This window comes from Heterodontus francisci, chromosome 1 (genome assembly GCF_036365525.1).
Source record: "Heterodontus francisci isolate sHetFra1 chromosome 1, sHetFra1.hap1, whole genome shotgun sequence".
In the NCBI taxonomy this organism is placed as follows: domain Eukaryota; kingdom Metazoa; phylum Chordata; class Chondrichthyes; order Heterodontiformes; family Heterodontidae; genus Heterodontus; species Heterodontus francisci.
In genome coordinates, this window is record NC_090371.1 from 51212116 (window position 1) to 51234985 (window position 22870).

At 45.1% G+C, this 22870-nt stretch overlaps 1 protein-coding gene across 1 annotated transcript in view; it reads left to right on the forward strand.

The window, feature by feature from the left end:
• Nucleotides 1-1954: 1954 nt before the first annotated feature.
• The window catches only part of me2 (malic enzyme 2, NAD(+)-dependent, mitochondrial), a 108180-nt gene continuing 87264 nt past the window's right edge, over nucleotides 1955-22870 (forward strand). Inside the window, exons 1-2 of the mRNA XM_068030570.1 lie at nucleotides 1955-2062; nucleotides 22447-22568. Of these exons, the coding sequence (XP_067886671.1) occupies nucleotides 22461-22568 (108 nt within the window). The 5' untranslated portion in view covers nucleotides 1955-2062; nucleotides 22447-22460. The remainder of the gene's footprint in view (nucleotides 2063-22446; nucleotides 22569-22870) is intronic.

Below are 22870 nucleotides of genomic sequence, written 5' to 3' on the forward strand. Positions count from 1 at the left end.
GTCTTACACCTCCTGCGATTGCAGGGGAAGGTGTCGTCAGAAGGGGACGAGGTGGTGAGGATAATGGAGGAGTGGACCAGGGTGTCGTGGAGCAAACGATCCCTTCGGAATGCTGACAGGGGAGGGGAAGATGCGTTTGGTAGTGGCATCACGCTGGAGTTGGCAGAAATGGCGGAGGATGATTCTTTGGATGTGGAGGCTGGTGAGGTGGAAAGTGAGGACAAGGGGAACCCTATCACAGTTCTGGGAGGGAGGGGAAGGGGTGAGGGTAGAGGTGCGGGAAATGGGCCGGACACGGTTGAGGCCCTGTCAACCAGGGTGGGGGAATCCTCGGTTGAGGAAAAAGGAAGACATATCAGATGTGCTGTCATGGAAGGTTGCATCATCAGAGTAGATGCATCAGAAACGGAGAAACTGGGAGAATAGAATGGTGTCCTTACGGGAGGCAGGGTGTGAAGAAGTGTATTCGAGGTAGCTGTGAAAGTCGGTGGGCTGATAATGAATATTAGTAGACCGCCTATCCTCAGAGATGGAGACAGAGAAGTCGAGGAAGGGAAGTGTCAGAGATGGACCATGTAAAGGTGAGAGAAGGGTGGAAATTAGAAGCAAAGTTGATACAGTTTTCCAGTTCCGGGCGGGAGCAGGAAATGGCACCAATACAGTTATCAATGTACTTGGAAAAGAGTTGGGAGATGGGGCCTGAGTAGGCCTGGAACAAGGAATGTTTGACATATCCCACAAAAAGACAGGCATAACTAGGACCCATGACGGTACCCATAGCAACACCTTTTACTTGAAGGAAATGGGTGGAGTTGAAGAAGTTGTTCAATGTGAGAACGAGTTCAGCAAGGCAGAGGAGGGTGGTGGTGGATGGAGGTGTAGAAAGATTGGACGTCCATAGCGAAGAGGAGGCGGTTGGGGCCAGGAAACTGGAAATTGTCAAGATTCATCTACAAGATTTTTTAACAATCGGGAAGTCACAGCTTAAGAGGAATAGGCAGAAAAATGGCGTTAGGCCACAATCAGGTCAACCATGATCCTGGTGGAGCAGGCTCGAGGGGTCGAATGGCCTACTCCTGCTCCTATTTCTCATGATCTTATTTGGAAACTCTCGCCCGCTATTTATAGGATGCGGTTTCCACTATTATGTGACTACCTCAATCTTGTGGCTCCCCCTTACTCTCAGTGGGGCGGCCAGCTGGCAGTCATGTAGCCGTGTGCTGCCTGCCGTCCCAATTGTTTGCTGAACGCGGAGCAAGCTACCAATTGGGACGCTACTGAAACTGGGTGGACTCGGGGGCCTGAACATGATCCCAGTGGTGGGGTCCGGAGCCCCGCGGGAAAATTCAGCCCGGAAAGAACAAACACAAAGTCTGCGCCTGGAGTGGGCGGGTTCCAATCCCAAAAATATTCCCGCCCAGTTTATTTATTTAGAGATACAGCACTGAAACAGGCCCTTCGGCCCACCGAGTCTGTGCTGAGCAAGAACCACCCATTTATACAGTAATCCCATATTCCCTACCTACACTAGGGGTAATTTACAATGGCCAATTTGCATTTCAACCTGCAAGTCTTTGGCGGTGGGAGGAAACCAGAGCACCCGGCGAAAACCCACGCGGTCACAGGGAGAACTTGCTAACTCCACACAGGCTGTACCCAGAATTGAACCCGTGTCCCTGGAGCTGTGCCGCCCAAATTGTGCCACTGTCTCAGTCGGTAAGATTCCACCCATCAACTTTCCTCGCCACTCCATCCAGTCGAAATGAGCAACCCCCTGCCCGCTATCCGCGCTTTTGCTTTCTCCAATTCCCATTGGTCCAGCTCCGCTGTCAATCACAAAGCATTGCCCCGCCCACGGCTCGCTCATCCTTCATCCCTTTGGTCCACCTCCGCTGTCAATCACAAAGCATTGCCCTGCCCACAGCTTGATCAACCTTCATCCCATTGGTCGGTGGCGGCCGGCGTTTTGACCGCATCATCGGGGCGTTCGGAGGTAACGGTTGGGGCGCGGAATCTGGAAGATAAGTTGCCGGTAGATTGGAGGTGAAGGACCGTCATCGTGGTAAGTCATCCCTGTGCAATGTTCAGATAACTTTTGGCGGAAACCGGTGCTGGTATGTGACCGCCGGCTGTTGGAAATCTGAAAGCCAGAGGATGTGCAGCAAGTGGAGCTTCTCCTGGTGGTCTGTCTACCCTGCTCGACGCCATCTGTTACTGAGGGTGGCACTGGGCCGCTATACAGCGGAGCATTTCCCCAACCGAGATAGTTATCAGCAGCCGCAGTATTTTGCTTTTTGCAATCGTGTTTAAGTCACTGCAACTTCTCTGTCAGGAATGCCCGCCCAGAAGAAGTTATGGTCTCTTATGACGGGATTCCTGCTCGTCGCTTTGACCTCTGTTCAGCCTCATTACTTCCCTTCTCCTCTGTTTGATCAAAACTCGCTTTCGCAGCCACCTCTCTTTCCGCAGCAACTGTCTCCAGCTCTGGCTTATTCCACGTAGATTTCCATTGAAATCCCACCGTTCATGTTTCGGATCCATCAACGATTATCAATATCTCTCACTTAATTCAGCGTTGCTTGAATTTTGCACTTGTTGCATCCACGCCCAATGCCTTGGTGCCACCATCTAGAGCACAGATTCGCCCTATCTCAAATCGGAAATAGAAAATGCTGGAAATACTCGGGTCTGGCAGCATCTGTGGAGGGAGGCGCAGAATTAACGTTTCAGGTCTGTGACCTTTGAGTTCTGATGAATGGTCACAGACCTGAAACGTTAATTCTGTTTCTCTCCACAGATGCTTTCTGACCTCCTGAATATTTCTAGCATTTTCTGTTTTTATTTCAGATTTCCAGCATCTTCACTATTTTGCTTTTATCGATCTCAAAACTGTCCTCTGTAGTTCTATTTCATCCTTTTGTCTCATCAGGTGTTTTAATGTAAAAGTTTTTTTTTCAAATGTGTAGAATTGCAGGCTTCAACAAAACTTAAAAGCCAGTGCCCCTCTGAATGCCCGAGTTCAGTCAGGGAGTATGACCTTGGGCTTCCAGTCACTTGTCATTTGAGTTCTCCCTTCATTCCCACTCTGACATCTTCTCAACCTCCTACAGCTCAAGGAGTAGCACCTCATCTTTCAGTTAGGCACTTTATTTCTTTTTATTCTTTCATGGGATGTGGGCATTGCTGGTTAGGCCAGAATTTATTGGACATTTTTTAAAAATTAATTCATGGGATGTGGGTGTCGCTGGCCAGGCCAGCATTTATTGCCCATCCTAATTGCCCTCGAGAAGGTGGTGGTGAGCTGCCTTCTTGAACCACTGCAGTACACCAACAGTGCTATTGGGAAGGGAGTTCCAGGATTTTGACCCAGTGACAGTGGAGGAACAGCAAAATAGCTCCAAGTCAGGATGGTGTGTGGCATGGAGGGGAACTTGCAGGTGGTGGTGTTCCCATGCATCTGCTGCCCTTGTCCTTCTCGGTGGTAGAGGTTGTGGGTTTGGAAGGTGCTGTCGAAGGAGGTGTGGTGAATTGCTGCAGTGCATCTTATATATGGTACACACTGCTACCACTGTGTGTCGGTGTTGAAGGTAGTGGATGGCATGCTGATCAAGTGGGCTGCTTTGTCCTGGATGGTGTCGAGCTTCTTGAGTGTTGTTGGAGCTGCACTCATCCAGACAAGTGGAGAGTATTCCATCACATTCCTGACTTGTGCCTTGTAGATGGTAGACAGGCATTGGGGAGTTAGGTGAGTTACTCGCTGCAGAATTCCTAGCCCTTGACCTGCTTTTGTAGTTATGGTATTTTATGTGGCTGGTCCATTTCAGTTTCTGGTCAGTGGTAACCCCAGGATGTTGATAGAGGATTCAGAGATGGTAATGCCATTGAACATAAAGGGGAGATGGTTAGATTCTCTCTTGTTTGAGATCGCCATTGCCTGGCAGTTGTGTGGCGAGAATGTTATTTGCGACTTATTAGCCCAAGCCTGGATGTTGTCCAGGTCTTGCTGCATCTGGATATTGGCTGCTTACCTGAGGAGTCGCGAATGGTGCTGAACATTGTCTGAACATCCTCGCTTCTGACCTTGTGATTGAGGCAAGGTCATTGATGAAGCAGCTGAAGATGGTTGGACCTAGGACACTAGCCTGAGGAATTCCGGCAGTAATATTCTGGGACTGTGATGATTGACCTGCAACAACCACAAATATCATCCTTTGTGCTAGGTATGACTCCAACCAGAGGAGAGGTTTCCCCCGATTCCCATTGACTCCAGTTTTGCTAGGGCTCCTTGCTGCCATACTCGGTTAAATGCTGCCTTGATTATGAGGGCAGTCACTCTCACCTCACCTCTGGAGTTCTGCTATTTTGTCTATCTTTGGACAAAGGCTGTAATGAGGAAGGAGCTGAGTGGCCCTGGTGGAACCCAAACTAAGCTTCCGTGATCAGGTCATTACCGAACAAGTGCCGCTTGAAAGCACTGTCGACGACCCCTTCCATCGCTTTGCTGATGAGAGAGTAGACTGATGGGGCGGTAATTGGCCGGGTTAGATTTGTGCTGCTTTTTGTGCACAGGACGTACTTGGGCAATTTTCCACATTGCTGGGTAGATGCTAGTGTTGTAGTTTTAGTGGAACAGCTTGACTAGGGGTGCAGCTTGTTCTGGAGCACAAGACTTCAGAACTATTGCCAGAATGTTGTCAGGGCCCATAGCCTTTGCAGTATCCAGTACTTTCAGCCGTTTTTTGATATCACATGGACTGAATCAGATTGGCGGAAGACTGACATCTGTGATGTTGGGGACCTCAGGAGGAGGCAGAGATGGATCATCCACTCGGCACTTCTGACTGAAGATTTACATAAAGAATTTATGTTTTAACTGGTCTTGTATATCTGTGTATTTCTGGTCGCTAACCAGTGTTTGAAGTCTGTCATTTATTGAACTCTTTCAGAAAAATAGTTACATAGATCTACTTTGTGATCCATTCATGGGATGGACACTGCAAATCCTATTCCCGCAGTCATAGCACAGAACTTGCGAGATCAGTTATCTTACTTCGGCTTAAGCAGCATTACCATGCCAATGGTAGAAACAAACGCCTTTTTTAAAAAAAACTGCAAGCAGTTTGTAGCATTTCTTTAAAGACTTTCTATAAAGCCAACCACCTTCCAGAAAGTTAATTTGATATGGAATTATAGAATTAACTGAAAACAAAAATGAAAACAGAAAATGCTGTAAATATTCAGGCAGCAAATGTTTCAGGTTGATGACCTTTCATCAGAACTAGATAAAATTAGAGATGTAACAGGTTTCAAACCAGTACAGAGGCAGGGAAAAGAGGTGGGGGGGTGAGGTCAGCTGGGAAGGTCAGTTTGAAAGTAAACTTAATTTCCTTTTGTTTTCGGCGGAGGCCAGGGGGCTGCTGGGTAAGTAAAACACTATATATTTGGGCGGTCTCTGAACCTGAGACACCACACTTGTAGTGTCTCCCACCCGCCCTCTCCTCTAACCAAAAAAAAAGGACTCGGTGGGGTGTTTATAAGGTAAGACTTTTTCTATTTCTCTGGTTTTATCGTGATTGGTAAAAACTTTTCGTTCCTTTTTCATTTAAATAAGTTAAGTTTAAGATTAAAAATGGCAGGAGATCTCAGACCCGTGTCATGCTCCTCTTGCTCAATGTGGGAGCTCAGGGACATGGCTGATGTCCCTGACTCCTTCACGTGCAGGAAGTGTGTCCAACTGCAGCTCTTGTTAGACTGCATGACGGCTCTCGAGCTGCGGATGGACTCACTTTGGAGCATGCGCGATGCTGAGGAGGTCGTGGATAGCACGTTTAGTGAATTGGTCACACCGCAGATTAGGATTGCTGAGGGAGAAAGGGAATGGGTGACCAAAAGGTAGAGAAAGAGCAGGAAGGCAGCGCAGGAGTCCCCTGCGGTCATCTCCCTCCAAAACAAGTATACCGTTTTGGATACTGTTGAGGGAGATGGCTCACCAGGGGAAGGCAGCAGTAGCCAGGTCCATGGCACCGTGGCTGGCTCTGCTGTTCAGAAGGGCGGTAAAAAGAGTGGAAGGGCTATAGTCGTAGGGGATTCGATTGTAAGGGGAGTAGATAGGCGGTTCTGTGGTCGAAAACGAAGCTCCCGAATGGTATGTTGCCTCCCAGGTGCACGGGTCAGGGATGTCTCAGATCAGCTGCAGAACATTCTAAAGGGGGAGGGTGAACAGCCAGTTGTCATTGTGCGCATAGGCACCAATGATATAGGTAAAAAACGGGATGAGGTCCGACAAGCAGAGTTTAGGGAGTTAGGAGCCAAGTTAAAAAGCAGGACCTCAGAGGTAGTAATCTCAGGATTGCTACCAGTGCCACGTGATAGTCAGAGTAAAAATGAAAGAATAGTCAGGATGAATGCGTGGCTTGAAAGATGGTGCAGGAAGGAGGGGTTCAGATTTTTGGGACATTGGGACCGGTTCTGGGGGAGGTGGGACTATTACAAATTGGACGGTCTACACCTGGGCCGGACTGGAACCAATGTCCTTGGGGGTGCTTTTGCTAACGCTGTTGGGGAGGGTTTAAACTAATGTGGCAGGGGGATGGGAACCAATTGAGGTCAGTTGACAGTAAGGAGGTAGTAACAAAAGCCTGTAAGGAACTAGATAATGAAGTCAGTGTGACTAAGGGGAAGAGCAGGCAGGGAGCAGATGATGAATATAAAGGATCTGGTGGTCTGAGGTGCATTTGTTTTAATGCAAGAAGTGTAGTAGGTAAGGCAGATGAACTTAGGGCTTGGATTAGTACCTGGGAGTATGATGTTATTGCTATTACTGAGACTTGGTTGAGGGAAGGGCATGACTGGCAACTAAATATCCCAGGATATTGATGCTTTCAGGCGGGATAGAGAGGGAGGTAAAAGGGGTGGAGGAGTTGCATTACTGGTCAAAGAGGATATCACAGCTGTGCTGAAGGAGGGCACTATGGAGGACTCGAGCAGTGAGGCAATATGGACAGAACTGAGAAATAGGAAGGGTGCGGTAACAATGTTGGGGCTGTACTACAGGCCTCCCAACAGCGAGCGTGAGATAGAGGTACAAATATGTAAACAGATTATGGAAAGATGTAGGAGCAACAGGGTGGTGGTGATAGGAGATTTTAATTTTCCCAACATTGACTGGGATTCACTTAGTGTTAGAGGTCCAGATGGAGCAGAATTTGTAAGGAGCATCCAGGAGGGTTTTCTAGAGCAGTATGTAAATAGTCCAACTCGGGAAGGGGCCATACTGGACCTGGTGTTGGGGAATGAGCCCGGCCAGGTGGTTGAAGTTTCAGTAGGGGACTACTTTGGGAATTGTGATCACAATTCTGTAAGCTTTAAAATACTCATGGACAAAGACGAGAGTGGTCCGAAAGGAAGAGTGCTAAATTGGGGGAGGCCAACTATACCAAAATTCGGCAGGAGCTGGGGAATGTAGATTGGGAGCAGCTGTTTGAAGGTAAATCCACATGTGATATGTGGGAGGCTTTTAAAGAGAGGTTGATTAGCGTGCAGGAGAGACATGTTCCTGTGAAAATGAAGGATAGAAATGGCAAGATTAGGGAACCATGGATGACAGGTGAAATTGTGAGACTAGCTAAGAGGAAAAAGGAAGCATACATAAGGTCTAGGCGGCTGATGAAAGACGAAGCTTTGAAAGAATATCGGGAATGTAGGACCAATCTGAAACGAGGAATTAAGAGGGCTAAAAGGGGTCATGAAATATCTTTAGCAAACAGGGTTAAAGAAAATCCCAAAGCCTTTTATTCATATATAAGGAGAAAGAGGGTAACTCGAGAAAGGATTGGCCCACTAAAGGACAAAGGAGGAATGTTATGCTTGGACTCAGAGAAAATGGGTGAGATTCTAAACGAGTACTTTGCATCGGTATTCACCGAGGAGAGGGACATGACGGATGTTGAGGTTCGGAATAGATGTTTGATTACACTAGGTCAAGTCGGCATAAGGAGGGAGGAAGTGTTGGGTATTCTAAAGGGCATTAAGGTGGACAAGTCCCCAGGTCCGGATGGGATCTATCCCAGGTTACTGAGGGAAGCGAGAGAGGAAATAGCTGGGGCCTTAACAGATATCTTTGCAGCATCCTTAAACACGGGTGAGGTCCCGGAGGACTGGAGAATTGCTAATGTTGTCCCCTTGTTTAAGAAGGGTAGCAGGGATAATCCAGGTAATTATAGACCGGTGAGCCTGACGTCAGTGGTAGGGAAGCTGCTGGAGAAGATACTGAGGGATAGGATCTATTCCCATTTGGAAGAAAATGGGCTTAGGCAACATGGTTTTGTGCAGGGAAGGTCATGTCTTACCAACTTAATAGAATTCTTTGAGGAAGTGACAAAGTTGATTGATGAGGGAAGGGCTGTCGATGTCATATACATGGACTTCAGTAAGGTGTTTGATAAGGTTCCCCATGGCAGGCTGATGGAGAAAGTGAAGGAGCATGGGGTCCAAGGTGTACTAGCTAGATGGATAAAGAACTGGCTGGGCAACAGGCGACAGAGAGTAGCAGTGGAAGGGAGTTTCTCAAAATGGAGACGTGTGACCAGTGGTGTTCCACAGGGATCTGTGCTGGGACCACTGTTGTTTGTGATATACATTAATGATTTGGAGGAAAGTATAGGTGAACTGATTAGCAAGTTTGCAGACGACACTAAGATTGGTGGAGTAGCAGATAGTGAAGGGGACTGTCAGAGAATACAGCAGAATATAGATAGATTGGAGAGTTGGGCAGAGAAATGGCAGATGGAGTTCAATCAGGGCAAATGTGAGGTGATGCATTTTGGAAGATCCAATTCAAGAGTGAACTATACAGTAAATGGAAAAGTCCTGGGGAAAATTGATGTCCAGAGAGATTTGGGTGTTCAGGTCCACTGTTCCCTGAAGGTGGCAACGCAGGTAAATAGAGTGGTCAAGAAGGCATACGGCATGCTTTCCTTCATCGGACGGGGTATTGAGTACAAGAGTTGGCAGGTCATGTTACAGTTGTATAGGACTTTGGTTCGGCCACATTTGGAATACTGCGTGCAGTTCTGGTCGCCACATTACCAAAAGGATGTGGATGCTTTGGAGAGGGTGCAGAGGAGGTTCACCAGGATGTTGCTTGGTATGGAGGGCGCTAGCTATGGAGAGAGGTTGAGTAGATTAGGATTATTTTCATTAGAAAGACGGAGGTTAAGGGGGGACCTGATTGAGGTGTACAAAATCATGAGAGGTATAGACAGGGTGGATAGCAAGAGGCTTTTTCCCAGAGTGGGGGATTCAATTACTAGAGGACACGAGTTCAAAGTGAGAGGGGAAAAGTTTAGGGGGGATATGCGTGGAAAGTTCTTTGCGCAGAGGGTGGTGGGTGCCTGGAACGCGTTGCCAGCGGAGGTGGTATATGCGGGCACGATGGCGTCTTTTAAGATGTATCTAGACAGATACATGAATGGGCAGGAAGCCAAGAGATACAGACCCTTAGAAAATAGGCGACATGTTTAGAGAGAGGATCTGGATCGGCGCAGGCTTGGAGGGCCGAAGGGCCTGTTCGTGTGCTGTAATTATCTTTGTATCTTTGGATAAGCCAACAAAGGGGAAGGTCTTTGATAGATGGAGCTAGGACAGATTAAATGGGGTGATGGTAATGGGACAAGTAAAGAAATAAAAGCTGAGTCTGGAGGAGGTGCAAGTGAAAATAGCAGAATCATTACCAGCAGCTGCTGTCTGGAACAAATAGGGGCAGTGGTTATGATCTAAAATATTGAATTCGATGTTGAAAATGAAAAATTAAGGGGAGGCGGTGGCCTAGTGGTAATGTCACTGGACTAGCAATTCAGTTGCCTAAGCTAATGCTCTGGGGACAAAGGACCAAATCCAACCACGGCAGATAGTGAAATAAGTTTGAAATTAAAAAAGGCGCTAGTCTAATGGTGACCATGAAACCATTGCCTATTTGTTGTAAAAACCCGTCTGGTTCACTAATGTCCTTTAGGGAAGGAAATCTTGCATCCTTACCTGGTCTGGTCTCTATGTGACTCCAGACCCACAGCAATGTGGTTGACTCTTAACTGCCATCTGAAATGGCTTAGCAAGCCACTCCGTTCAAGGGCAAGTAGGGATGGGCAATAAATGCTGGCCTAGCCAGCGATGCCCACATCCCATAAATTAATTTTAAAAAAAATTCTCCATGTTAAACACCAATTGGAAGAAACACTGAGGGTGGCAAGAGCACAGAATGTACTCTGGGCACCACTACTGACTGAGCTGATGAGTCCTAAAGGATATGATGGACTGCTAGATGGGTCTGCGGCAGGTGGTGGGAGAAACAACAAGAGGGAAAAGCGACTTGACCTCTTCTTTACCAATCTACCTATCACAGATGCATCTGCCCATGATAGTGTCGGTAGGAGTGACTACCGCACAGTCCTTATGGAGACAAAGTCCCGTCTTCGCGTTTGAAGATACCTACCCACAATCGTGTTGTGTGGCACTACCACCGTGCTAAATGGGATAGATTTCGATCAGATCTAGCAATTCAAAACTGGGCATCCATGATGCGCTATGGGCCATCAGCAGCAGCAGAATTGTATTCAACCACAATCTGTAACCTCGCTCTACCATCCTACTCTACCATTACCATCAAGCAGGGGGACCAACCCTGGTTCAATGAAGAGTGTAGGAGGGCATGCCAGGAGCAGCACCGGGCATACCTAAAAATTATGTCAGCCTGATGAAGCTACAACACAGGACTACTTGTATGACAAATGGCAGAAGCAGCATGCGATAAACAGGGCTAAGCAATCCCATGACCAATGTAGCAGATCTAAGCTCTGCAGTCCTGCCACATCCAGTCCTGAATGGAGATGGATAACTTAACAACTAACAGGAGGAGTAGGCTCCACAAATATCCCCATCCTCAACATGGGGGATCTCAGCACATCAGTGCAAAAGATAAGGCTGAAGCATTTTCATCCATCTTTAGCCAGAAATGCCGAGTGGATGGTACATCTTGGCCTCCTGCTGAGGTCCCCAACATCAACATCGCCAGTGCAGCCAATCCGATTCACTCCACGTGATATCAAGAAACGGCTGAAGGCACTGAAGACTGCAAAGGCTATGGGCCCTGATGACATTCTGGCAATAGTACGGTAGTGACCTAGGCCCACACATCTTCACATGCCTCTAAGTCCTTTTGGTAATGTGGCGACCAGAACTGCACGCAGTATTCCAAATCTGGCCGAACCAAAGTCTTATACAACTGTAACATGACCTGCCAACTCTTTTACTCAATACCCCGTCCGATGAAGGAAAGCATGCCGTATGCCTTCTTGACTACTCTATTGACCTGCGTTGCCACCTTCAGGGAACAATGGACCTGAACACCCAAATCTCTCTGTACATCAATTTTCCCCAGGACTTTTCCATTTACTGTATAGTTCACTCTTGAATTGGATCTTCCAAAATGCATCACCTCGCATTTGCCCGGATTGAACTCCATCTGCCATTTCTCTGCCCAACTCTCCAATCTATCTATATTCTGCTGTATTCTCTGACAGTCCCCTTCACTATCTGCTACTCCACCAATCTTAGTGTCGTCTGCAAACTTGCTAATCAGACCACCTATACTTTCCTCCAAATCATTTATATATATCACAAACAACAGTGGTCCCAGCACGGATCCCTGTGGAACACCACTGGTCACACGTCTCCATTTTGAGAAACTCCCTTCCACTGCTACTCTCTGTCTCCTGTTGCCCCGCCAGTTCTTTATCCATCTAGCTAGTACACCGTGGACCCCATGCTCCTTCACTTTCTCCATCAACCTACCACGGGGAACCTTATCAAACGCCTTACTGAAGTCCATGTATATGACATCGACAGCCCTTCCCTCATCAATCAACTTTGTCACTTCCTCAAAGAATTCTATTAAGTTGGTAAGACATGACCTTCCCTGCACAAAACCATGTTGCCTATCACTGATAAGCCCATTTCTTCCAAATGGGAATAGATCCTATCCCTCAGTATCTTCTCCAGCAGCTTCCCTGCCACTGACGTCAGACTCACCGGTCTATAATTACCTGGATTTTCCCTGCTACCCTTCTTAAACAAGGGGACAACATTAGCAATTCTCCAGTCCTCCGGGACCTCACCCGTGTTTAAGGATGCTGCAAAGATATCTGTTAAGGCCCCAGCTATTTCCTCTCTCGCTTCCCTCAGTAACCTGGGATAGATCCCATCCGGACCTGGGGACTTGTCCACCTTAATGCCTTTTAGAATACCCAACACTTCCTCCCTCCTTATGCCGACTTGACCTAGAGTAATCAAACATCTGTCCCTAACCTCAACATCCTTCATGTCCCTCTCCTCGGTGAATACCGATGCAAAGTACTCGTTTAGAATCTCACCCATTTTCTCTGACTCCACGCATAACTTTCCTCCTTTGTCCTTGAGTGGGCCAATCCTTTCTCTAGTTACCATCTTGCTCCTTATATATGAATAAAAGGCTTTGGGATTTTCCTTAACCCTGTTTGCTAAAGATATTTCATGGCGTGAGCTGTGAAAGAGGGTGGCTTGTCTCCAGATTGCAGCCGTACATCTGTCAGGATGAGGTGATGCTTCACCCGCTTTGCCTGCTCTTTTGTGGTGCCTCCTTCCCATGTCCCACGTCCTCCTGCGATGCGTCATGCTATCCCTAAAAAGGAGAGTGGGAAGGAGCAATCACCTTGGTGGAACAAAGGCCGATATTGTTAAACCGTGGGCCACCCATTGTCTTCCTTCAGCCATGGTTGCTGCAAGCTGAAGTACAGCCCCTTCACTGTCAGGGGAGACGGTGTAGTGGTAGTGTTGCTGAACTAGTATCCAGAGGCCCAGGCTAATGCCCGGGGCACTGGGTTCAAATCCCACCATGGCAGCTGATGGAATTTAAATTCAATTAATTGATAAAAATTTAGTGTCAGTTTCACAGCACCATCACTATCAATTGTTGTAAAAACCCATCTGGTTCCTTTAGCGAAGAAAATCTGCCATCCGGCCTACATGTGACTCCAGACCCACAGCAGTGTGGTTGACTCTTAACTGCTTTCTGAAATGGCCTAGCAAGCCACTTAGTTGTCAAAGGCAATTAGGGATGGGCAACAAATGCTGGCCTTGGCAGTGACGCCCACATCCCATGAAATAATTTTTTAAAGAACAAAAAGCAGCTGAGAAGTGCAAGAACTGTAGGGCAGTAATAGGGCATTTTAATTATCCCAGTATTAACTGGGATAGATATAGTGTGAAAGGAATTGAGGGAGCAGAATTCTTGAGGTGCATTCGGGAGAACATTTTTGCCCAGTCCAACAAGAAAGGGCGCAGTTTTAGACTTAGTTTTAGGAAATGAAGATGGGCAGGTGGAAGGAGTGGCAGTGGGAGAGCATTTTGGTGGTAGTGATCATAATTCAGTCAGTTTTAACATAATTATGGAAAAGGACAGCGATAGAACAGGAGTTCTCAATTAGGGCAAGACCAATTGAGGAGTGATTTTGTGAAAGTGGACTGGAAACAGCTACTTGAAGGTAAATCAGTGTCTGAACAGTGGGAGGCATTCAAAGAGGAGGTTCAGGGTAAACATGTTCCCACAAAGAAAAAGGGTGAGGCAGCCAAATCTAGTGCTCCATGGATGTCAAGGAGCCTGCAGGGTAAGATGAGGCAGGAAAGGAAAGCTTATGTCTGACACCGAGAACTCAATAGTACAGGAAGCTGAGAGCAGTATAGAAAGTGGAGGGGTGAAATCAAAAAGGAAGTTAGGAAGGCAAAGAGAGGGCATGAAAGAATATTTGCAAGCAAAATCAAGGTGAACCCAAAGATGTTTATCAATACATCAAGAGTAAGAGGATAACTAAGGAGAGAGTAGGGCCCATAAGTGACCAAAAAAGTAACCTATGTGTAGGAGTGGAAGATATTGGTATGGTTCTTAATGAATACTTTGCGTCTGTCTTCACAAAAGAGGGGGATGATGCAGATATTGTAGTTAAGAAGGAAGAGTTTGAAGTATTGGATGTGATAAACATCAGGAGAGAGGAAGTATTAATGGGATTAGCATCCTTGAAAGTTGATAAATCACCAGGGCCAGAGGAAATGTATCCTAGGCTGTTAAAAGAAGCAAGAGAGGAAATAGCAGAGGGTCTGACTATCATTTTCCAGTCCTCATTGGATACAGGTGTGGTGCCGGAGGATTGGACAATTGCTAATGTTGTACCTCTGTTTAAAAAGGGAGTGATGGATAGGCCGAATAATTACAGGTCAGCCAGTCTAACCTCAGTAGTGGGCAAATTATTGGAATCTATTCTGAGAGACAGGATAAACTGTCACTTAGAAAGGCACAGGTTAATCAAGGGTAGTCAGCATGGAATTGTTAAGGGAAGATCTTGTTTGACAAACTTGATCGAATTTTTTGAAGACGTAACAGGGAAGATAGATGAGGGTAGTGCAGTTGATGTGGTGTACATGAATTTTAGCAAGGCTTTTGACAAGGGCCCGCATGACAGACGGGTTTTTAAAAAAAAATTAAATCCCATGGGATCCAGGGAAATGCAGCAAGGTGGATACACAATTGGCTCAGTGGCAGGAAACAAAGGGCAATTGACGGCTGTTTCAGCAACTAGAGGGCTGCTTCCAGTGGTGTTCCGCAGGGCTCAGTACTGGGTCCCCTTTTTGTGGTGTATATTAACGATTTGGACGTAAATGTAGGGGGCATGATCAAGAAGTTTGCGGACGACGACAAGATTGGCCGTGTGGTAGATAGCGAGGAGGATAGCTGTAGGCTGCAGGAAGATATTGATGGTCTGGTCAGATGGGCAGAAAAGTGGCAAATGGAATTCAACCTGGAGAAGTGTGAGGTGATACATTTGGGGAGGTCAAACAAGGCAAAGGAATACAGGATTAATGGGAAAATACTGAGAAGTGTAGAGGAAGTAAGGGACCTTGGAGTGAATGTCCGCAGATCCCTGAAGGTAGCAGGACAGGTTAATAAGGTGGTTAAGAAGGCATATGGAATCCTTTCCTTTATTAGCTGAGGTATAGAATACAAGAGCAGGGAGGTTATGCTGGAACTGTGTAACTCATTGGTCAGGCCACAAACTTAAGTACTGTGTGCAGTTCTAGTTGCCTCATTACAGAAAGGATTTAATTGCACTAGGGAGGGTACAGAGGAGATTTACGAGGATGTTGCCAGGACTGGAAAAATGCAGCTATGAGGAAAGATTGGATAGGCTGGGGTTGTTCTCCTTGGAACAGAGAAGGCTGAGGGGAGATCTGATTGAAATGTACAAAATTTTGAGGGGCCTGGATAGAGTGGAGGTGAAGGGTCTAGTCACCTTAGCAGAGAGGTCAGTGACAAGGGGGCATCAATTTTAAAATGCTTGGTAGAAAAATTAGAGGGGAGATGAAGAAACACTTTTTCCAGCCAGTGGGTGGTGATGGTCTGGAACTCACTGCCTGAAAGGGTAGTTGAGGCAGAGACCCTCAACTCATTCAAAAGGAGTCTGGATCTGCACCTCAAGTGCCCTGAGCTGCAGGGCTATGGACCAAATGCTGGAAGGTAGGATTAGAATAGGTGGATTGTTTTTTGGCTGGCATAGATGATGGGCCAAGACACTGTGCCTTAAACTTTCTAGGATTTCTACAAAGGGGCCCTGGGGCAGCAAACAGCATACTTGCAGGCACTCTTTTAAACCAGGCAGGAGTGAATACAGGGCTAGCAGCCCTTTAACTATGGCGCCACCACCTGCTCTGGGGTCATCTCATGTTGTATTCAGTGTCTCACCTCCCTTCCCTGCCCTGCCGTGAGATTAGTTGGGGGAGGGGGCCGCGCTTCCAGTATGTAAAACAACTGCCCTCGCATGACAGTTGGAAACGGTGCCCATTTCCAGGACCGCCAATGGGACCTGCGGCAGGCTGACTAAATTCAGCCCTATAAGTGCAAGTTGTTGTTGAGTACAGGTTCTGCCTAAAGGCCTGCTACCTGCCCCTCAGGACCCAACGACATGTGTCGGGCTCGGGTCGGACTGGATCGGATACGCACAGTACTCCACAGAGTCTGAGTCTGCACAGTGAGTGAGTGAGTGAGCATCTCTATGACATCATCGTGCTCATGCTGCAGCTTACTTCTATTCCATCTATCCAAAAATGGTAAGTACAGTGAGTGCGCTATGGTCGGGCGTGGGAAAAAATGGAAGGACTTGAGCCGGGTCTGGCTTGGGTCCGACGTGGTTCTGTCGGGTTCGGGTTGGGTTTTTTTTCCAGACCTGAGGAGGCCTTTAATTCTGCCTGTTGGAAGTACTGAATATCAGTAGCAGCATCTGCTTGGCTCTCTGTTCCCCAACCACGTAGATACCAAATTCCAGACATGACTATGTTCTCCTACATGGCCTCCAGGTAATCCCTTCTAGCAACTGTCACAAGTCTGACCACCTTCTGTGTCAACTGTAAAACAGTGGAAGGAGCTACACACATCCACCTGCTTAATCTTGCCCTTGTGTGGGTCTTTGGCAAAGAACAAAGCCATGAGGTGTTTTTTTTTTCCTCCCCCTCTTCCAGGATTATATCGGGAGTCCTATGCTGGCTAGTTCTCTCCCTGTAACTATTTTCTTTTTTTTTTAATCACTGTTACGATCAGGTGAGAAAGGTGTCTAGGGGTCTTTTATTGTCTTCACCTGGTCTTGTTATAACAGGGTTTAATTCTAAACACAGTGTTTTGAGCTCCCCCTTTGTGAATCCTTGTTCAGAGCTTTCCAATTATAAGGCAAAGAAATGAGCACAAACAGGCTGCCTAAGGTTTAAAGAAGAAAAGTGAAATTTATTAAACCTTAAACTTAAATTCTAATATGGTTAGCGCCTCCGGATATAGGATGCGCCCCACGCTGGCATGCACACGCGATACACATGTGCAAATAGGGACAGAAAAGAGAAGAAAAATAAAATGGCTAGGTTTGAGGCAGTCTCTAAAGGGGGTTTCTTGTTACTGTTTCTGTGGTTCCAGCTTGCCATAAGAGTCCTTGATTGTAGACAGCTCTTACTTTTTGTTGGGGCCCAGTATTAGTCTTAAACCTTGTTCACTGTAAGAGACTTTTCTCTCCTGGGTGTTCATGTGTCTTCAGTGGTTTCCGATGCTGGTGTGAGCGAGGTGAGAGAAGACAGGAGAGAGGTGTTTTCGAGCCAGGAGCTTTCTGGCATCAAACACTGTTTTCTCCAATTTAAAACTCTCAGTTCAAACCTCTGCAACAGCCAGTTAGTCATGTGACTAAAACTGGTCTGATCACTCCTTCTGTGTATTGGGGAAGCAACGACTGGGTCCCCATTGTTCCAACACTGTCTTTTACTATGCAAATGTCTTTCCAGTCAGGGGCTTGCAATTTTTAAGTTTTAATGTTCATGTGGTGAAATAATGTCTTGGCAGGTGGGGGGTTTGCCTGACAATCCCCAATCCATTTGAGATCTTGGCCATTGAAATCCCTTCTGTTGGACATCCTAAAGGATTTTACAGCCAATGGAGTACGTTGAAGTGTAGTCACTATTGTAAGGGCAAGGGAAAGAGTAGGGCCCATTAGGGACCAAAGTGGCGATCTGTGTGTGGAGCCGGAGGATATAGGTGAGGTTTTAAATGATTACTTTTCATCTGTGTTCACTATGGAGAAGGACAATGTAGGTGTAGAGATCAGGGAGGGGATTGTAATATACTTGAACATATTACTATTGAAAGGGAGGAAGTATTAGCTGTTTTAGCGGGCTTAAAAGTGGATAAATCCCCAGGCCCAGATGAGATGTATCCCAGGCTGTTATGTAAGGCAAGGGAGGAGATAGCAGGGTCTCTGACACACATTTTCAAATCCTCTCTGGCCACAGGAGAGGTACCAGAGGACTGGAGGACAGTGAATGTGGTACCATTATTCAAGAAGGGTAGCAAGGATAAACCAGGTAATTACAGGCCGGTGAGTCTAACATCAGTGGTTGCGAAACTATTGGAAAAAATTCTGAGGGACAGGATTAATCTCCATTTGGAGAGGCAGGGATAGTCAGCATGGCTTTGTCAGGGGGAGATCATGTCTAACAAACTTGATTGAATTTTTTGAGGAGATGACTAGATGTATAGATGAGGGTAAAGCAGTTGATGTAGTCGAAATGGGCTTCAGTAAGGCTTTTTATAAGGTCCCGCATGGGAGATTGCTTAAGAAGGTAAGAGCCCATGGGACCCAGGGCAGTTTGGCAAATTGGATCCAAAATTGGCTTAGTGGCAGGAGGCAGAGGGTGATTGTCGAGGGTTGTATTTGCAAGTGGAAGCCTGTGACCAGTGGTGTATTGCAGGGATCGGTGCTGGGACCCTTGCTGTTTGTAGTGTACATTAATGATTTAGACGTGAATAAAGGAGGTATGATCAGTAAGTTTGCCGATGACAGGAAAATTGGTGGTGTCGTAAACAGTGAGGAGGAAAGCCTTAGATTACAGGAGGATATAGATGGGCTGGTAAGATGGGCGGAGCAATGGCAAATAGAATTTAATCCTGAGAAGTGTGAGGGAGGACTAACAAGGCGAGGGAATATACAATGGATGATAGGACCCTAGGAAGTACAGAAGGTCAGAGGGACCTTGGTGTAATTGTCCATAGATCACTGAAGGCAGCAGCACAGATAGATAAGGTGGTTAGGAAGGCATATGGGATACTTGCCTGGGCTGGAGCATTTCAGCTATGAAGAGAGATTGAAAAAGCTAGGGTTGTTTTCCTTAGGGCAGAGAAGGCTGAGGGGCGACATGATTGAGGTATACAAAATTGAGGGGCATTGATAGATTAAATAGGAAGAAACGTTTTCCCTTAGCGGAGGTGTCAATAATCAGGGGTATAGATTTAAGGTAAGGGGCAGGAGGTTTAGAGGGGATTTGAGGAAAAAAAAATTTCACCCAGAGGGTGGTTGGAATCTGGAACGCACTGACCGAAGAGGTGGTAGAGGCAGGAACCATCACAACATTTAAGAAGTATTTAGATGAGCACTTGAAATTCCATAGCACACAAGGCTACGGGCCAAGTGCTGGAAAATGGGATTAGAATTGGTAGGTGACTGATAGCCGGCACAGACATGATGGGCTGAAGGGCCTGTTTCTGTGCTGTATGACTCCATGACTCTAATTTGAAGGGTAAGAAGAATAATGGATTGTAGAGTTAGTAATATAAATGTTAAGTTATGACCTATAGTGCAGTAAATTGAGGGGTTTGAAGCTTTACTTGTGGCTCATAATGCCATTGAAACCTCCTGAATATTTTGCATTGTAACTTTGTTTAACAGCATTTATTTTAATTTTGCTCAACATAATACTCTTTTGAAAGACTGGTGTGGATATTTCCTTGAAGTAGATGAAGAACTGAATTCTTTCATTTACTTCATTTGTTTGCATATTAACATAGCTGACATGAGCACAATATTAAACGGGAAGTGCTTCAGTGGCAGATAAATAGAACTGTGGGAAAAAAAATCTTGTCCCCCATCCAGAGTAACACGAGTTGCTTAACCAATCTGTATTTTTTTTCTTTGACACAAGCGCTATTACTGATCTCTAAGATAAAAAGTTTAACCAAAACAGGAAGGCAAAAAGTAAGAGTGATCAATTTAAACAAATGGATGTGCATTTCAGGGCATTTAAAGCCTTGTTGTCTTTATCCTTATCTGCAGTTATTGCTACTCAAAGCAATTAAGCATGACCTTTTAGCATTCTTCAAACATTTCTATCTGTTCTGCTTCCTGTGCTGATTCCAGCTTTTTTTGCTCGTGACTCAAGTGTAATGTAGGTACTGACTATTGCCAGTGACGTTTATACATAAGCTTCTGACTGACATTATTTTGCATTCAAAATGTTGGAGATGAGTCAAGAATCAAAATTCAGTATCTATCTACCCGCTTCCCTTAATTTCTGTTCTCAAATTTTAGTTTTGGTGCAAAGTAACAAATCTGCATGCTATCAGCTGAACAATGCTGAAATCTTCAGTACGTGTAAAGGAAACTGGTTGATGATTTTGGACTTTTTGTGGGGAGTGATTGTGTCAAATACAACTCTTGCCTGGCTGGATCCTGCCTCAAGGAAACATTGATGTCTTGAGGTTGAGAGTAAATATTGCAATTTTAAATCTAGAAAGTTCCTGCAGGGTTGCTTACGGATTGGAACTTACCAAGGACAAAATGGGTGAGATAGGACCTGCAGAATGGTGAGGGGACCCAGACAAAGGATTGAGGGGAGCTGCTGCTGCCTCTCTCAGCATTTTTTAAAAAAAATCTTTCCTTCCTTCATAGTTTGCATTCCTCTTTTTCGATTTTCCCTCTTCCTCCTTCCTTTTGTGTTTTCCATTTTTTTTTTAACTGGACTGCACATGAACAAAAGCTGAGAAAACGTACAATTCCAAATGCAGAAATTGTGCATGAAAGCGATCACTGAGGAGCACTGAGCTCATGAGTTATGTGTGGAGACGTGCAAATCAATTACAATCTAACACCCAACTCAATTCAAGGAATTTATCTTCTGCTCCTTCCCAGAGACATGGGAAAGGCTAGTGTAAAAGTTGTTAAACATACTGGAAGATGGAATGAATAAAATTATTCCAGCATTGTTACCTTTTTATAAACTTTTGGGATGGGTCAGGATTCAGTAATGGCTGCTCAAAGAATGTGAATTATTTTCAAGGATGTGATTTAAACATTCTTTTGAGATGGTGAACAAGTGTTTAGTTCAAATTCATTTTTTGAGAATGATGTGATTATCAGCCTATTTTGCACCTTGTAACTTGCACACAGATCACGTAACCTGCTGCCTCTGTTGCATCAAAGTCACCTTTATTCCAACACACATCTTTTTATTTTCTTGCAATAACTGCAATGCATTGGGTCTAAAAATTTAACAAAAAAGCTGCTCTGCTATCACTGGTTGCAAGTCCATTGTGGAAGGGAAGTTCTTGGAAATTGCTGGAGCCATTTTGGAACATATTTCGCGAATTACAAATCATTAATAATCCCTAAAAGTAGTAATGCTATCTCAAGATATTAATTCAGTTAACTGTTAACCAAGTATATTGTTGTTTGGATTGTGGGATAGTGTGTTTTATGCATAAGCACTGCACTTTGTTCTGCCCCTCCTTGGTGAAAATTACCAGCAGCAGCATCACCTTGGAAGACTTCAACTCTCAGCCAGCTTTGCCACTGGCATTATTTCATCATGAAGTACTTTTTTTAAAACATTTTCTTAAGTACTGTAGGATTTTAACCATAAACAGAGAAGGTCAAGCAACATATTACACTGTGACTTGTAATTTGGGAGATAAACATGAGTGAATGTGTAACCAGGCTTCAATGAGCGCTGCTCCTTTACCATGACCATTTAGCGGCATGTGTGGGAGTGGTTCCTCTGAGTGAATGGATGGTTTCTGAACTATGATCGTATATGTATACATTAAACATGCAGGAAGTTGAACCTGTTTGGATCATTGACTTTTATTGTCCACTGTTAATCTAGTTAGTGATTCAGCAGCCTTCATTTTAAAGCTCTGGTGTGATCTGGATGAAAAGTTATCAGTTTTACTTTCTACTAGCCAGAAATCAGTAATTGTATTGGATCTCCATAAATAATTCAGATGGTAATTTTGATTTTTCATTAACCATGTGTACATTGGTGGTCTTAGCTAATTTTGCTATCCTGTTAACACCAAATGAAACTTGAACATGTGATTAGAAATAGATTTGTAATTGTATTAATCATGGTAAACTCCATCCAAACTCATCTGATTTGTACAAGCCTACAGGAATGGGCGTACCTCTCCATGTTTGCTTGTGCTTCCAAACTGGGCACTTCTTCATGGGAATAGTTTGTGAAGTGGCACCAATAAAAAAGAAAGGGGCAACATTATTACCACTTTCAGATACTTTCTGCAATTAGTTTACAGTGGCATTTGCAAAGGTCTGGAGGCAAATTATGTATGGATGCATGACTTGGAGAAATTAGTGTGTGGAAAGTAGAGCACTTCCTGCCCCTGCCAGAACCTTGTCAATTTTTACAAAATGATTAATACTGGCATGTGGGGTTCAGAGGAGGCAAATCTTGGTATAATTGATATCTGAACTTCTGGGGGCTTTTTTCAAATCCTGCTTACCATTTCACGTATAAGTAAGGGTTTTATTTTCTGAATTGATTTTTTTAGAAAATAAAAATTAAGCTCTTTTCCAAGTGCTTGCTGAAATGTCTTATTTTGCTTGCATTGTGCCGTTAGGGGAAATCTGGCACCATGTGATTTATATTGAGCTTTTGAATCCAAATTCTTGGATGGGCTTGAACCCCTGTTCATTGTATAATAATATTAGAATGCTGCTGACTTGTGTTAATAAAATGGCTAACATGGCTTACTTTTAACTCCTGCAGACTGAATATTAAGGATGTTGTCGCGACTTAACTTGGCCGTGAGACCATGTATATACATGTGCCGGTGTGTGCACACAAAGGAGAAAGGCAAACCTCTGATGTTGAGTCCCAGAACAAATAAGGTATTTGATTTGAAGCAAAACAAAATAAAAAATTTTTCCATGAATGTTACAGGACACCTCTAGAGTTTCTTGTATCTAATGACCAGAAACATGCATCTTTTTTGAATTGTATATTTATACTGAAATTAAAAAACAGAAAATGCCTGGAGTATACAGCAAGTTACGCAGCATTGGTGGAGAGACTTCAGGTCTTTGCCCTTTCAGAATGTTTGCTTTTGTTTTCCCTTATTTATATTACTGCTCCAGATACAAGTTTGCTTAGTGCCAAAAAACACATTAGAAGTTCTACAAGTTTCTCATTC